The 16,729-nt window shown below is 44.0% G+C and overlaps 1 protein-coding gene across 1 annotated transcript in view; it reads left to right on the top strand.

The window, feature by feature from the left end:
• insrb (insulin receptor b) overlaps nt 1-16,729 on the top strand; it is a 74,804-nt gene that overhangs the window by 47,740 nt on the left and 10,335 nt on the right. Inside the window, exons 3-14 of the mRNA XM_029500854.1 lie at nt 4,719-4,927; nt 5,020-5,153; nt 10,888-11,027; nt 11,114-11,258; nt 11,342-11,556; nt 12,044-12,170; nt 12,323-12,573; nt 13,623-13,790; nt 13,915-14,113; nt 15,421-15,553; nt 15,870-16,023; nt 16,304-16,452. Coding sequence (XP_029356714.1) covers nt 4,719-4,927; nt 5,020-5,153; nt 10,888-11,027; nt 11,114-11,258; nt 11,342-11,556; nt 12,044-12,170; nt 12,323-12,573; nt 13,623-13,790; nt 13,915-14,113; nt 15,421-15,553; nt 15,870-16,023; nt 16,304-16,452 — 2,024 coding nt within the window. The remainder of the gene's footprint in view (nt 1-4,718; nt 4,928-5,019; nt 5,154-10,887; nt 11,028-11,113; nt 11,259-11,341; nt 11,557-12,043; nt 12,171-12,322; nt 12,574-13,622; nt 13,791-13,914; nt 14,114-15,420; nt 15,554-15,869; nt 16,024-16,303; nt 16,453-16,729) is intronic.

Below are 16,729 nucleotides of genomic sequence, written 5' to 3'. Positions count from 1 at the left end.
CTGGAGATTCCTTCTAAATGTGTGGTCGAGTACACTGTTAGTTTTGTAGTTACAGTTACCAACATGTATGAATTATAATTAGATTAAGGAGCTTGTAAATGTGCAAATTAACTTAAAATCCTCCCAGCCTTGTGCGGATCCGTCATCCACCTGTGTGTTGTTAAGTGGCTGATCTGTGTTAGATATTGTGGGCATTCATAAATGCCTCGTCCAAATATTAACCATTTTGGATTCAGGCCTTCATGTGTGAGTCATTGGCACTCTGTAAAGAGACACCACAGAGTGTCATGGTCGTCATTGTCTTGGTGACAGCTCAACAGAAATACATTAATAGCGCCAATGGAAAGGGAGGTGTGTGGTGATACGAATTCCCATTTTCTTCACTCATGAGTTGTGATGGCCTCACACAGTAACAGCGGGAAAATATTGTGATATTTCCAAGTGCACGAGTAAACTCGTAGACGCCTCTCAGGTTCTTGTGTTCGGAAAGTTGCTTGCATAATGGCTGCTCTTTATCTGTGTGTCAATAACCCTGAGAGGGAGTGGCTGTTGCAGAGGGAAGGGAGGGGTATGACTGTCTGCTTCTCTTTTCATCTTTTAGTACAGGTTCGAAAACGCGCACATATTCAGGATTATGTGTGAGTTTTATGGAAAAGTTGTCTTATCACCTAACTTGTGAGCATGTGGTGATATAATCTGTTGCTGGCTTGTTGCTGAAGTAGACTGAGTATACTGTTCCTATCGATTCAAAGGGAAGGAAACGGTTTGATTTTAAGTATGTACGAAAAATAACCCCCCCAAAAAAAAGCAAATCCAAATCTGCGACACGACCTAATTCACCAGAAGACTTTTGCCGTAAATCAGCTTGGCCGTGGTCGGCGGGTCAGTTAATTTGTCAGTTAGTATAAGGGACAAATCGCCTGTGACTCTGCAAGTACAGCAGCATAGCAGGAGGTACAATGTTAGCTCATTCAGCTTACGTATTTGTCTTCACTGGTGTTTATTCTGCTCTGCTCTGGCTCTGAATAGTGAAAAGGATGGATATCTTGCTTCATGGGTAGCAGATCTGTAGCAAGAAAAAAAAAAAAAAAGTGCTACACACTCAGAATTCATATCGACAACAATCAATCATGATGGCCCATGCTGGAAAATACTGAAAGTCATGTCCTCCACTTCCCACCATGTCTGCTCCTCCCATGTCACTGGGGCCATATCATGTTATCGTAAATCCTTCTCTTCTTTACATCATCTCCTACTTCTGTTTTCCTCACTGTTACTTAAACTCTCCTTCTGCCCCTTCTACTCTCTCTGCTGTGTTACTCTGCTGTTGGCCTTCCTACTAAACACAAACATGCCTTTGCCTTAGTGTGTGTGTTTGTACTGGTGTTTGTGCGCTCTTGCATCTCATGTATAGTAACATTCCCGATGACAGTCACACTCTCCCTCCTTGGGATCGGTGTGTTTTTGTTTATACTCCTCCCCCTCTCGCCTGCCCGCCCTACCGTCTCTCCCCTTTACTCTCTTAGGGCGAATGTCTTACATCAGATCACTCGAAACGTTTATAGCAAAGCTTTTGAAGCTTAGGACTCCCACTGTGGCCAAATATAGTAAACGTGAATCCTGCTGCTGTGTGTGTGTAAGAGGTTTGAAGAGTGTGTGTGTGCATGTGCTCTCCTGAGTAAATGGCTCTGGGGTAAAAACGTGTTTGTTATTGTTCCGAGCACTTCGCCTGTAGACAACACTACCAATTAAAGGGGAGGTTTTATGTGTTAAGAGCAGGAAGTGTTACCGTGTGTGGCTGCACGCTATTGGCTGCCCAGCTTCCCCCATGTTCCTTCCCTGGGGACTGAGCAGCCAGGGCTCTTTAATGCCACGGCCAAATGAAAGGTAAACACAACACACCTTTGATCAGGGTTTGCATTTAAAACCCTTACAGGAATTGTGTGTGTGTGTGTGTGTGTGTGTGTGTACAGGCAAATTATTGAATGACACAGTGAGGTTTACATGTGTGTTTAGCTTAATAAGAGATTCATTCTCCAGGATGCTAACGCCTCCTCCTCTTTCTCTTGTTGTTGAAGTATGAGTGAAATCATCCCTCCACCCCCCCCCCCCCCCCCCTCCCTCATCCAGCCAGCATGAAAACAAAACAAGGCGTTGTATGAATGAAAGTGGGAGGGGCCGAGTGGCCTAGAAAGGCAGGCAGGCAGGCAGGCAGGCAGGCAGATAGCGAGATAGATAGTGGTGCAGGGCAGGGTGAGGCTGTGGTGGAGAGGAGGGAGAGAGAAGAGGACAGTGGAGGAGGAGGAGGGGATGAATGAATGAGTGAGCTGACTGGAGCATGTTTGGCATAGCAGCTAGCTTGTGTAGCTCAGCGCTAGCGTGAGCAGAATGGGGAATAACGCTGCTGCAGTAGTGGGGTTATTCGGCTGTATGCTCCCTTCTGAATCCACTGTGCTGGGATCTGATAGAAACTGGAGAGAAAGAAGGCAAATATACCTTGGAAACGTTAAAAAGATAATTGAAAAGATAAACATAAAATAGCAGAGTAACTCATTGATTTATTTGTGTCCTCATGACATGGGGGTGTAAACAACAGTTTTTCACGAATGTGTATTGAGAGGATTTGATGTAAAGCAGATTTACTAGATCTACATGTTTCCGCTTCGATTTGTAATTCACCCAAAGCAGCAGCAGCAGCAGACTCATCCTCCCTGGCATGCTGGCTCCTTAGCTGCGTCTGCCCCCTGTCTGCCCCAGCAAGGCCAGGGTTAACCCTGGGCGTCTCTCCTCCCAACATGGAAGAGGCCATTGAATGGCTGCCTCCCCCAGCCAGCAAACACATTGGCTGAAGCTGAGGGTGGATCTGTGGCTGGAGCGGCACTCTGACATGGATCCCAGGCTGGAGCTGGATTGCAGAGCTGTCTCAGCCCTCCCTGCTCAGCTATGTGATGCCGTGGTCACAGCATGTACACACACAGCAGACGGCAGAGAGGGGGAGGGAGAGGAAAGAGCTATGCATTTTTCTCTGTGGGTCTGAAACGACTGTGTGCAGTTGTGGGTTTAGTAGCTCATAGTAAAGAAAACGCAGTGGAGCGACCCCTGCATGAACTACCCCAGAAGGTCAGAGATGATATTTTTTCTACATTAGTCATTCTCCCTCACTGCAGTTTTGACCTCCTGTCCCTTTTGTCATTGTTCTGTCTTTTAACCTCATTATTCCACCCCTCCTCTCCCCTTGCCCCTACCCCATTTGTTCTCTCTGCTTTTACTCAGGCAGCACAATGGGCAGCTCTCCCATGCAGGAGAGAAGGAGGAGGGGTAGGTGGGGGGGTCCTCGCTGTATACTTGGCAGTGAGAGCTCATGTGATGTCCTCACAGAGGTGGCATCCCACGAACGCTGGCAAGCGGTGCCCCCTTTGCATTTTTCACCTATTTAACAGTTTGGTGCTGGAAACGGTCTCCTCCAGTTTTGTAGCTGCCAGGCAGCAATGATTGTTGATTTTAGCTTTGTTCTCAGTAAGAAGAACTCATCATGAAAGTTGGTTACTGTGCTGCCATTATGCTGCTTTCACCGAAATAGGACTCAAGTCACGGTACCAAAAGCATATACATTTTTGAGGCTTGTTATTTGACCTTGATCTGCTTCTTGCCCTGACACTCTATCATTAGGTTAGCACATGATATCACATGGTCATGAACAGGAAATCCACTTGGACTTAAGATATGGCCTAAACATTAAGCAGGTTTCTCTGGTGGCTTGAAAATGAATTCAGTGTTTCGTAACTCCATTCTCGTGTCACCTGCCAATGTTTCACTTTCGATGCTTTATGTGACAAAGTGGATGATACTAGACTAAAAATGAACGGTGAGTAATGGAAAACCCTGACTAACAGCGAGTCTCTATCCTCTTTCTACCGGCCAATGTGTGTTGGTTAAAGGTGAGATCTAACGAGTCTCCGCTGGCTCACACAGAAGACAATAACATCTAGTTTATTAGATCATTACAGGGCACAGGTCAAACTTCACTACTAATCCAATCACAGCTGACACTCCAGACTGTTTGGCCAAATGCCGTTTCCCAATAGGTCAAATGTAACCTGACGTGAGCCACTGACGCATAACGTTTAGCTTATTAGCAGTCTAAGTTGTTTCCGTTGACCTACAGGCTGCTGCTATTGGCTCGTATTAAATGTAAATTGTGGTCATCATTCTCTCGTGGATACGGAACGAGCAATTCCTGGCTCTCCAATTTCATATTTGTTTGAAAATTATAGCTGGGGCTTGGCTGATTGTATTCCTGAAAGCTAATTAGTGTATGTCTAATCCTGTGCAAATTAAATGTTCAGCCAACCTTGTCAGCAGAGTGATATTTCCTATTAATACACAATTGACTGAATCAATCACTGATTTTGCTGTGCTTTGTTATTTTTGACATTGGCATGACTTTATCATCAGCGTTTACCAGGACTGCATTCTTTCTGATTTGCCGACAAATAATGACAGAGATCATCTGTTTATAGTACATTCAGCGTTAATCATGTGTGTGCATACGTATGCTCCAAACTTGCTTCAATTGTTTGTCAGAAATAGGGAAGTATTTCTGCCTGCATACACCCAAATTCTTATTTTAATTTCATATTAGTTGGCTCCTGTTTGGTAAGCCATTGCCAGATCTTATATTAATCACCCCTTTTCTTGTCTCCTTCTTGTTTCCTCAGTGTGCTTGGACAACTGTAAGCATGGTGCGTGTAGCCTCCAGGGCCAGTGCTGCCATGACCAGTGCCTGGGTGGCTGTTCTGAGCCGGGTAATGCAAGCAGCTGCGTGGCCTGCAGAAACCTCCAGCATGGGAACACCTGCGTGGAGAAATGTCCTCCTGGATACTATGTTTTTAGAGGCTGGCGCTGCGTCAGCTTCTCCTTCTGCCAGGTTGGTATTAACTGGAATTCCTCAGGCAGTATGTACAGTTAATACAGTAAATGAATTACTCATCATTTTTGTTGTGTTCTTTTCAAATCCAGGAACTTCACAACCAGTGTAAGCAGACTAAAAAGTTGAACCAGGATCGGGAGACGAGCTGCCATGAATATGTCATCCATAACGGAGCCTGTATTACAGAGTGTCCTTCTGGATACACCACTATAAACTCCACTGCGTACGTCTGCCTCACACACACACACAAAAACACACAAACACAGACCCACACCCTTAATGCCACCATCAACACTACTGTATTATTGATGGTGGTCCATCATTATATGATCGGAGATGTAACTGTCACCCACAACAAATCATCCCTCTGTGACTTCAGCAGAGCAAGTGGATTGTGGTCACTGAACACACTCAATAACATTTCCACTCAAGAGATGATGGATTGGGAGTTGATCAAACAGAAAGTCAGAGTATTTTTTCCCCTATGGAAAGTTTTCTCTCCTGTGTGCTGAGCAGCTGTGTTGCTGAGAGCAAATTCTGAAGAGACGTAGTAGAGGAGCTAAGAAAAGGGCAAAACATCACCTGCTGTTTGCCTCTTTGGTGACTGTAAGCACGACTGTCCAGCTGGTGAAAACATGATACGTCTGTGACCTTTCCAACAATCAATATTATTATTTTACATCATTTGGATGCTTTATTCTTTCATCTGTGAGAATCAGGTTCACTTTGAGGTATCCAGTGAATTATTAAACAAGGTCATATATAAAGTGCAATTATTTTAATTACTAAGTACTTTGTGACAAATAATAACCCAAAAATATAAACAGCTCCATTGCTTCACACTGTGAATATTCATTACGCTCCTGATGGCAACTCCAACCATGACAGAGATTCAGTTTGAGAGCAAGAGAGATGAGAAAGCTATTCAGGAAAGGCTGCTTAAGTGTGTCACTTCACAAGAAACTAAGATTTCATCCATTTGACGTTGTAAAACAAAAAAAAAAAATACAAAGTCAATATAGAGCGGTCAATGTTGATATTGTGGCCGACTGCCACAAAGGAATCAATGCAAATGGGGAAATGGGGAAAACACATTTTTAAAATTCAATACAGTCATATTTTTCTAATGTACTCCGCCCCTGTCAATAAATAACTAAATAGTATATATTTATCTACAAAGCGTTAATCATTTCAGTTGAGAATTAAGTTGTACGACACACAAAATAAGCAGCCTTCAATATGAATAGGCAATAGTTCATAGTGTTAATATGTTAGAATTTTCTCAGCATCACACACTAATTTTCCTTATAGGCACAAGATGCTTCAATTTTCAAATGCAAATAAATCCTCTAATCTGAATTCCTGTAAATAAGTCTCAAGGCCTTCATCACACTTTGTCCTCACTGATTGTACAGCTGCAACAAAGCAAAGTTGGACCAAATGGACAATTTATAAAACTTAACTCACCATTTAAGTAGAATATATGTATATATCTAGTTTACTAAATCTGAATTATGTGTTGCCTACAAAAACAGCATTATGAAACATCGGTAATCATACTCAAGTGTTTATTATTGTGGTAACTGCCAGCAAGGGTGCACTGGAGAGAAATAATGTGACTGGGCCTTTGTGCATCCAGCAGCCAATTATTTTCCCATTGAAAGGATTATTTGGTTGTAACCTGGGCCCAGCTTTACAGTCTGACTGGGACCTCTTTACATAGTCTGGTTTAGCAGTTCACATGACCTTATTTTGTGTAGCACTCTAGTAAATTTGTAAGCAGAATCATTGATTGATAGTGAGAATTTTGTGAATATGTTTCTAAACTCCAGCATGTTTGTTTGGCGCTGTCAGTTTTAAAAGAGCGTGCCACACAGCTGGTCAAGAGCCATCTGTCCTCTTGCACACTGAGCCTCTTATCTTAGTGTAAATGGCCCTGGATAAAAGTGACAGCCAAGTGCTTTGAATGTAAAACCAACACTGTCTAGACCTCACCTGGCCCTGTTTAGCTCACAGCTTTTTCTGCGTGTGCAACAAGCAAGGGCACGACCTTATTTAGCATTCTTACTTGTAGTAAAGGATGCCTGGGGGGGGGGGTGCAGCAGAACATCACTGTCTTCCTTATTTAGCGTCAGTAGCTGTTGCTAAATGAGGACGACATGTATTGGTTTTTGAGGCTAAGTTTTTGTTTTGAAACCACCACTGGTTGCATGCTTTCAAAACACATACGTTGGTTTGGGCAATGAGGACAAAATGTTTTCCCGTAGAAACGTGATTGATGAAATACTCCTGTTGTCTGTCTGTGGCAAATCTGACAAAGCAGCAACGACAGCAGCTGCCAGGGCTGGTCTTTCTTTAAAATAAAAAAAAAAATCAAAAACATAATCACATGCCAAGGCACCAAGAAGAATGGTTTTTTATTTAAGCTGTGACAGAAGTCTTTACCCGGATGAGAGCCTTTGTGTTTGTTTCATAAACACAATAGAGACTTTGTTCAGAAGGAAGAAGGATGAATAGAAGAAGCACAGAGAGGTGTGTTTGTCTGCGTTTGTCTCATTAAAAGCAGGTTGTCACTTAAGTCCACAGGTGGCTGGATGATTGATGGTGTTTGTTTGTTTCTGGTATATCTGTATGTGTGCCTTAGTTTATGTTGTGTATATATATTTACATGTGTGTTTATCTCGTGCTCTTGAGTGTTTATATGCACGGAACACATTTGTGCCTACATTACTTTATGGAGGGCATGGTCAGGTTTCTTTTTCCAGGTGCACGCCAGAGGGAAGTGTCCAATGTGTCAAGATAGATGGAGGTGTATATGGTTTGTGTGTGTGTGTGTGTAGGTGTATTTATTAAGTAAACAACAGACCCACACGTGTATGGTGCTTTTAGTACACTCAGCGGAAATGAGAGAGCGATTTCAACCTAAAACGACTTTCTCTAAATGTGTCTTGTGTCTGTCCGTGTGTGAGTGTAAGAGAGAGATTGACTTTCCCTTGCATGCTGCCAGCCTGCAGGGATTATCAGGTGCTTAGAGAGAAAAGAACATTGCTTTAAGTCTCAGTCATACACCCTGAGGCATGAGGCAGAATGGCATCCCTTATGTCTGGCTCTGTGAGTGTGTGTGTTTGTTTATTTGTGCTGTGATGTATGTGTGGTGCACATTATGTGATAAACAAGACTTTTCTTTTCCACTGGGGTTGTGTGTACGTGCCTTGGTGCTATGGTTTGGTTATGGCAAGAACAAACGTCACCACAGCGGCTGAGTCAGGCTAAAGCTACACCCAGGCATACACACACACGCCCAGATAGTCAGGCACACGACCCATCATACTATAATATTGGTGGGGTGTTCCACAGAAGAAGAAATGGTGACCCAAAGATTTGCATTGTGGTTTTTCTTTGATGCAAATAAACATTTCTGTAGTATTATTCAAATTTTAGATCATGTGCAGTCTGTCTGGATTTGAATGTAAAGTTCCTAATGTGTGCAAGAACCACAGATGAGTCATCAGATCTGCCTCACAATTCAGGAGAAATTTCAACTGAAAACTTTTATGGTCAAATGCTCTACATGATTAAACATGTTGTCACACAGACTTGAAGGACATGCGCTGCAGTATTAATTTACCCACTCTGCTGCTGATGACAGGTAGCCGCACACGCCTGATGTTTGGCCATCGCTCTCCCACATCTACTGTATGAAAAGAGATTGCTCGTTTTCCCTGGAAGCAGTGACGGCACAGTTGTACAGATGTGTGTGTGTGTGTGTGTGTGTGTGCGCGCATTTAGTCTAGTTCCGCCAGGCTGTGGCCCAAAACCAACCCTGAGCGTCAGCTGTGGCCTCTCTTCTCGATGGTTCTAACAGACCCTGGAGCACAAGTCACAGAGTTCAGCCGGACAGATAAACACTGTCGCTTTAAGAGCTGCCGTTGGGCCCAGCCTGTCTGCCCGTGTGTCTGTGTTTTTCAGTACAACGGCCCAAAACATTCTCTCTTTCTACACTGCAACTAGAGCGTTACTTTTGAGGAGCTGAATATACGATTTTCCATGTGGGAGAAAAGAGACTGGGACACACTAAATACCCTGGGGTTTTTCTTTTCACTGTTGTTTCACAGAGACCATTACAGCGTGTTTCCACTCATTCAGAAGTCATAGAGGGGAAGCAATGATTTGGGCTCTGATTGATGTAAATTATTAAAAACTTGATAAGATGGAAACTGGGAGGAGCCAGGTGTGCAATGGGTCGTTTGGCTCTCCCTGGGCACCCATGGGACTCAGCGTTGCATGTCAGTACGAGGGAAGTGCAGGGAGCCTCAGCCACGGCCTGACTGTTCGGGGGCAAAAGCAGGGACGCGATTTGGATAAGAGTGTGTTTACTTAAGTGTGTCTGTGCTTCGTGGAGAGTGGGGTCTCTAATAAGAGGTGCATAAACATGGAATCAAAACAGAGCAGGCTCACAGATGGCAGCTCACACAAAGCTTCCATGGACCTCACCGTGAACAACAGCGTCCTTTGTTTGGCCCTCTCTTGGCCCAGGAGCTGCCATGTAAAGGTGCCTGTTTATGCCATCTTAACTTTGAGTTTCAAAACTCTTCAAACGCCATTCAATAGGCCATGTCAGCTGTCACTCATAGAATTATACATGTGTGTGTCTGTGTATATTATAGAAAAAGTTTATCCCAATTTCCTTTTCTCTGCGCTTTAAAGCAACCCCCTGAATAATTACCTGTGGGCAGGGAAACCTGTCATCCAGTGCGAGTGTTAGGGCTAATTGTTGAGGTAGCCCACCAACCAAAATAAAGAATTTTAGTTTACATGTAAGGCAGCTCTTTGTGGTTAGGGATTTCAAGGCGGGAAGTGGAATTAAAGAGAGGGATTATGTTCTTTCAAGAGGGCTTCAAAAAAAAAAAAAAAAGTGCTCATTTGTGAATGAAGCATCAGCTCCCTGTTTCTCTGCATGGTGTGTATCCGACTGCTCGCCAGACAAGGCCTCCCTTTTGAGAATGAATTTCCTGAAAGGCAGTGCTATCGAGGCCTCGTTCCTCGGTGTATGTGTGCGTGCGTATGATCACACGTGCAAGCACATGTTTGCAGGAAGAGGACGTGGCTCCAAGAGCTGAGAGGGAGAAATAGGGAGATAAACAGAGGAGAGCCTGTTGGGGACTGCAGCTGGTGTTTCAGTCATGTTGTTTTTGTTGTCTTCAGTGTGTGTGCATGTGTGTGTTACATATCTGACAGAGGTAATTGATGCGAAGGATGAAAATGCTCTCTCCTCTATCATTCAGGAGATGTGGATGAGAGATAGTGTAATTTAATTTTGCTCTGAAAAGCCTATGGAATCACTACGGGACCTCTGAATACATAGGAGCTCAGAGAAACTATGCTTGTCTTTGCTTTGTGTAGTAAGTACAGAAGACAATTAAACAAACAAGAACTTAGACCAGATTTCTGCCTCCACTTACAAGTCAGAATAGATTCCAGCGAGCACACACGCATCATTTAAATTCCTCCAAACAGATATGGCCTTGTTGTTTGAATATGCCATGTCATTCTTGGTCTCAGCCCACGTCACAAGAGCGCGTCACTGAGAATTCCTGCCTCATACCATCCGGTCCTGCTCCATTCCATCTTCAAAGTCTGCACTCAGATTGTTCAACTGGCCCCTCACTTATCTTACTGGTAATTGTGTCGTTGGTTGCGAGCTTGCATAAACATTGCGGCCTCATTTGTTATGCAGCTCTTGAATGTATCAAGCACCGTAATCAAATTTTGATTGACTGACTGTAAGTCCATGTTTTTCAACATTCTCTGCAGATTTCTTCCAATAAAGACTACATTGACATTGCTTCAAAGTTTTTTGTTTTCTTCCTACCATAAGGCACACAAACCTTCAGCTCCTTCTGCAGGACGTTGATGTTGTGTTGACTGTCCTAATCCGTGTGTCTCTGTGTGTTTAGGTTGACCTGCTCGCCGTGTGCCGGCCTGTGCCCTAAACTCTGCGTGGGAAATAAGACAATTGACTCTGTCACTTCAGCCCAGGCTTTGAGAGGCTGCACTGTTCTCCACGGCAACATGATCATCAAGATCCGAGGAGGGAGTGAGTACCACACACTCCTCTTTGCACAGTCATGAAGGTGGTCTGACTTCTGCCATCCTCTCACCTAACTCTCTGTCTCCTCACAGATAACATAGCTGCCGAGTTGGAGGCTAGTTTGGGTCAGATTGAGGAGATCACAGGCTACCTGACCGTTCGCAGGGCGTACGCCCTGGTCTCCCTCTCCTTCCTACGCAAACTACGCATCATCAGGGGGGAGCATCTTGAGGCGGAGTAAGTCCTCTCCTCTCCTCTCCTCTCCTCTCTTCCTACTGACAGTGTTTTTAATTTCTCCCTTTTCCTTGTGTCTCTCCTAGTACTTACGCCTTCTATGCACTGGACAACCAGAACCTGCGGGAACTGTGGGATTGGTCAAAGCACAATCTAACCATCGAGCGTGGTCGTACATTCTTCCATTACAACTCCAAACTTTGCATGTCAGAAATCAGAAAGATGGAGGAGCTAACAGGAACCAAGGAACGCAACCAAAAGAATGACATCGCTATACGCAACAACGGGGACCAAGCCTCCTGTAAGATGACAGAAATGTCCGACTTCAGAATCCCGTTTAACATTGATTGGCTTGAGGATAACACATCTGCCACTATATTTAATTCTGCTACAATTTTTGTTATCTTTGTTTTAAAATGTTAATATTTTCGTCCTTAGCTATCCACAATTTTTACAGGTACATTTTATTGTCCAGTTGTTAGGCAAATCATCATTAATTACATCTGGGTTGGATTTGTCAACACTCAACTTCAATTCAGCTTCACGTGGTCCATATTCAATTTAGGATTGATTCAAATACAACTCCAATTGATATTCATAGACTGATGTAAATTTTATCGCCAACAGAGTAAAGTAAATAATTATTAATATGTAACATGTATAGATTGGGCTTAATATTGGCAGTTGGAATTGTTTGTACCTCAAAAGTAGAAGCGATTATCTGTCTGTTGTTCACTTTGTTCTTTTATCATATTCATGTGCAGCACATGATCTGTTTTGTCTTTTAGGTGAGACCAAGCTGCTGAAATTCACCCTGATCAAGACCACATACAATATGATTATGTTGCGGTGGGAGCCCTTTTGGCCATTAGATTTCAGAGACCTGCTGGGATTTATGGTTCTCTACAAAGAAGCGTAAGTATGAGACATGAATCCTTTATACACACCAAAGTTATTTTTATTCTTTTTGAGTAATGCCGATGCTCGGTATCACTGGCTTTGCTTACTCACTGAAAACACCAGTGATTCATTTCTTCTGACCACTCTTTTCCCGTGTGCTTCTTCAGGGCTTATAAGAACGTGACAGAGTTTGACGGTCAGGACGCATGTGGTTCAAACAGCTGGGCAATCGCTGATGTCGATCCTCCTTCTCGTTCAACGGAAGGCAAGAAGGCAGAGGATCCGGGGCACTTGATCCGACCACTGAAACCCTGGACCCAGTATGCCATCATGGTTAAAACCCAACTTTCTGCATCTGATGAGCACCAGGTTCATGGAGCCAAAAGCGAGATCATCTACGTCCGCACCAATGCATCCAGTGAGTTGTCCCATTAAAAAAAAAAAACAATCTCATTCATTTTAGAAATCAGTTTTTTAGTGAATAGCTGAAAAAAATGAATGTTGTAGAAATTCTATACGCTGACTTTCTTGACCTAAAGATCCAGTGTTTGAGTTAACTCTGTAAATAAATACAGCTGTGTTTACATCCAGTGTCTCTCACCAAAACACACGGTTCTGCGTCTTTGAGGCATAACAAACATGCTGAATGCATTTCCATCTTCATAAATAATTTGCAACACGTTTTCCATATTTTCCATCTGCATTGTTTACGTCTGTTTGTTCAGTCCGCTACCCATTATCGCTGCCAACTGTCAGTCACAGGAACAGAGAACAGTGTCACCCCTACACACAGGCATCTAAATATGCAAACAAAAACCTGGAACTCAATCCAAACATCGCTGCATAGAGCCACAGACAGTCAAGAAGCCAAACTCCACCATTAACCTTCAGGCGCTGATCAGCAGTTATAAACTGATCACCTGATTCATTTATTTTATTCTAAGTCATGTTTTCAGTGAGGCCCTCTGCAGGTGGTGTGCTGCAGAGAGTAAATTGTATTGTGTGGATTCATTTATGATTGTAATTTAGTTGTTAATTGCGCTTAAAGTTGGAGGGCAGTGTTGAAAACATTCATCCCAAGGAGCTGCTCTGGTGCACATGCTGCTTCGTGTGCCAGTAATAAAAATGAAAGATCAAGGAAATCATTTCATTTGAGGAAACATAAAAACTCTACAGTGGTTTAATACTCTAAAACAGAAGTTTAAAAGTCGTGTAAAATATCAGTTATAAACTTTATATCAGTTGTCTCAATGATGACGAGGTGAGAAGTAGAAATATGGCTTTCTTGTTACAAAGTTATCCACCAGAACCTTTTTTTTTTTTTTTTTTTTTTTTGGTTTTGGCCTCATTCAAATGAATAAGAGAGTTATGTTTTTTCCATTAAAGTCCATCTGAACAAGGCCAATTGTAATACAACACCAGTGCTGTCCTGACTATTGTCTCGCTTTCTTCCTCTGTCCTTCCCAGAACCCTCAGTGCCTCTAGACCCCATCTCTTCATCCAATTCCTCCTCCCAGATCATCCTGAAGTGGAAGCCTCCAACCAGCCCCAATGGCAACATCACCCACTACCGGGTCATCTGTCGCAAGCAGGCCGAGGACAGCGACCTCTACAAGTTTGACTACTGCGTCCAAGGTCAGTATCCAGAGGCTGCTCGACTCGAGTCTCCCCAAAGGATTGTTCGTAAACAAAGCAGCTGCAGCTGATTTTACATTCGATTCGCTGGCTCTCCCCCTTCACACCTGGTTCTCCTACTCAGGAATGAAGCCACCGTCTCGTATCCCGACGCACCTGGACAGCGAAGACGAGCAGAAATGGAACCACACAGATGAGCCCACCTCTGGGGGAAGGTGCTGCGCCTGCCCCAAGACAGACAACCAGCTGAAGAAAGAACAAGAGGAGATAGAGTACCGCAAGACCTTCGAGAACTACCTCCACAATGAAGTCTTCGAGAGCAGGTACACGTCTGGGAATGTAATTATATGTCACAGTTCGTCGTCAGCTCATCTCAGCACTATTTTCACAACTTTAAATGTTAAAATGTTTCACGTAGACTGAAACAGGCTGAAGTCACCAATCAGGAAACAGACTCCGAACAAGCCCAGGCCAACGTCAAGCTCCTTTCCTGTTGCTGTGTCGCTTGAAAGTCTCCCACAGCATTGCACGCAGCAGTCTGGTCCCACAAAGGCATTCAAAATTCATTATATTCAGTGTCACAGAGGCACCAAGATAAGCCCCTTGAGTGGTTGTTTTCTGTTGGTGGCCAAGCAGCAGCAACACTGGAGCCCCTCTATCCAGTCGCACTGGATCGCTTCTCCTTTGTCTCAAGCAACATGATGTGCGTCTCATAATGAGGCCGTGCCAACTTCGTCTCGCCGTCCTTGTGTTTGTGTTTTATGCAGACCCTTGTTTTTGTATGGGGCTCTTCTGTGAGCGGCGTAGAGCAGCGGGGGGATGGGGGGCGGGGTGCTGATGCCCCTGATGCCTCTGGTGCCTCTACCTTCTTCGCTGACACGCACTCAAACACCCACAGTCTCTTCCTCCTCTTCCCTAAGGGAGTGATTACTGCGTCCATTATCATTCATGCCAGTCAGACGCGCAGTCATGCAGACTGCCATTTTTTCACGGACACACACAAACACCAAAACTCACACACACCTCAGCTGCGTTTTGAACCCATGCCACTAAATGGACCAAGGTCAAGTCCGTACACTGAAGCACGCAAACAAAACTCCTTGTGCTTTGCTTTCCATTACTCAAAAGTTTCGTCCCACACTTGGGTCCGTGATTCGCGCTGTACAGTGAAGAAGAGGCTCCACTGCAGTGCACCGCTCAAGGAAACTTAATGGCGGTAATTTTTAAAGATAGTTTTCCAATTCTTACTTGATCACACATCACAGGACTTCTGTGTTTCACTTTGGCTTTAGCTCATGGCTTTTGTGGCTGATTTACAGCCGCTGAGAGTGCAGTGGACTGAGCTCATTGGCACCACCCAGTGGTGAGGGTCAGCAGGTCTCCCACTGAACGCTAGGCGGTATTTGTGGATAAATGTCATGCAGTCAAACTTGCCACACACTGTAAAGGTTAGTGTGAGCAGAGGTCCTCACTAGCCTTCTCCTCACTACTGCTCCATCTGCCACTCACTGAGTCTAAGAAACATGTAGAAACATGAAGACTCAAATAAAACCTTGGCTTTTAGAAGAACTCCAGACTTTTTTTTCCTCTCTGGTTTAGTTCTGATTTACCTGTAACTCTGTTTGTCTAGACCTTCTCGTCGCCGACGCTCGGTGGGGGTTGCCAATGCTACCCAAACTCCTTACTTCCTGACCACAGTCCCAAGTCTGTCTGTCTCCACCACAGCCCGAGCTGAAGATGATGAAGATGAGGAGAAATCCAAGGTCTCAATAATTTTTATAATGTATACCAAAAAACACTGTAAATGTTGTATATGATGATCAATTGTCATTATTGTCTGTAATTTACAAATTTTGTCTTTTGTAAAGCACATAAAGTATTAGTTTTGCTCCAAATCATTGCTCTACCAGGAAAAATGCAAGGACAAGCATATTCCTAAGCAGTTCCTTGCTGTATTCCATAAAACATTGCTCCTACTGGCCTTAAATAATTTGACATGGCCACAGTGCGTGCATTTGGCTGTACCAATAAATCATTGATGCCAATGGAGTAATTAGATTTAATCATCTTTCTGCTCAGGTGGAGCTGCAGGTGCACTCAAAGGAGTCAACCGTCATTTCCAACCTTCACCACTTCACCAGTTATAAGATAGAGATCATGGCCTGCAATGATCCCAAAGACCTGAAACGCTGCAGCATGGCTACCTATGTCAGCGCTCGGACCATGCCTGAGGGTAAGAACAAATACAAACCTCACCTGTCACTTGGTTTGTCACATTTTGTCCGTCCCATTGACGTCAGGGACGGAGGGTAAAATCGCAGGAACACCTCTCTGATATTTCACACATACGTTCGGCATCATTAAATGATCAGAATGAACTCAAACAAATGCAGGATGCAGTGCACAGAAAGTCAGAGACCAGCATGGCTTCACTAACACACACACAGTATGGAAACACAGTTTCTCATGTTCTGCATGTCTGAAATGTTTTTCTTTATGTCCTGTACCTGCAGAGAAAGCAGATGACATCCCTGGCCCTGTGACCTATGAGATAGTGACAGCTGAGCCTCCCTATGTGTTGATTAGGTGGAATGCACCCCGCTCCCCGAACGGACTCATCATCGTGTATGACGTTTTCTACAAGAAGGTCGGCGACACAGAGGTCAGTGTCAACTATCAGTAAACTTGTGAGTGTGAGGTTACAGGAAAAAGTCAGGGGCGAAGATCTCTTTTTTTTTTTTTTTCCATAATGGGAGGTGAGGGTGGGAAAGAGCCAGCTGAAATGAGCTTGATGTACTCGGTAGGAAGAATACGGGTTTTAATAGGAAAACAGGCACGTATGAAAACACAAAGGTGAGAGATGGAGTGATCTTGGCAGACTCTGGGGAGCAGATGCAGGGGAGAAAGGAGAGATTTGCCGTACCTACTCAGATTCTGTC

Source organism: Echeneis naucrates, chromosome 4 (assembly GCF_900963305.1).
Source record: "Echeneis naucrates chromosome 4, fEcheNa1.1, whole genome shotgun sequence".
Taxonomy (NCBI): domain Eukaryota; kingdom Metazoa; phylum Chordata; class Actinopteri; order Carangiformes; family Echeneidae; genus Echeneis; species Echeneis naucrates.
The sequence above is the reverse complement of the archived record's forward strand: the minus strand, read 5'-3'. Positions and strand labels throughout refer to the sequence as shown.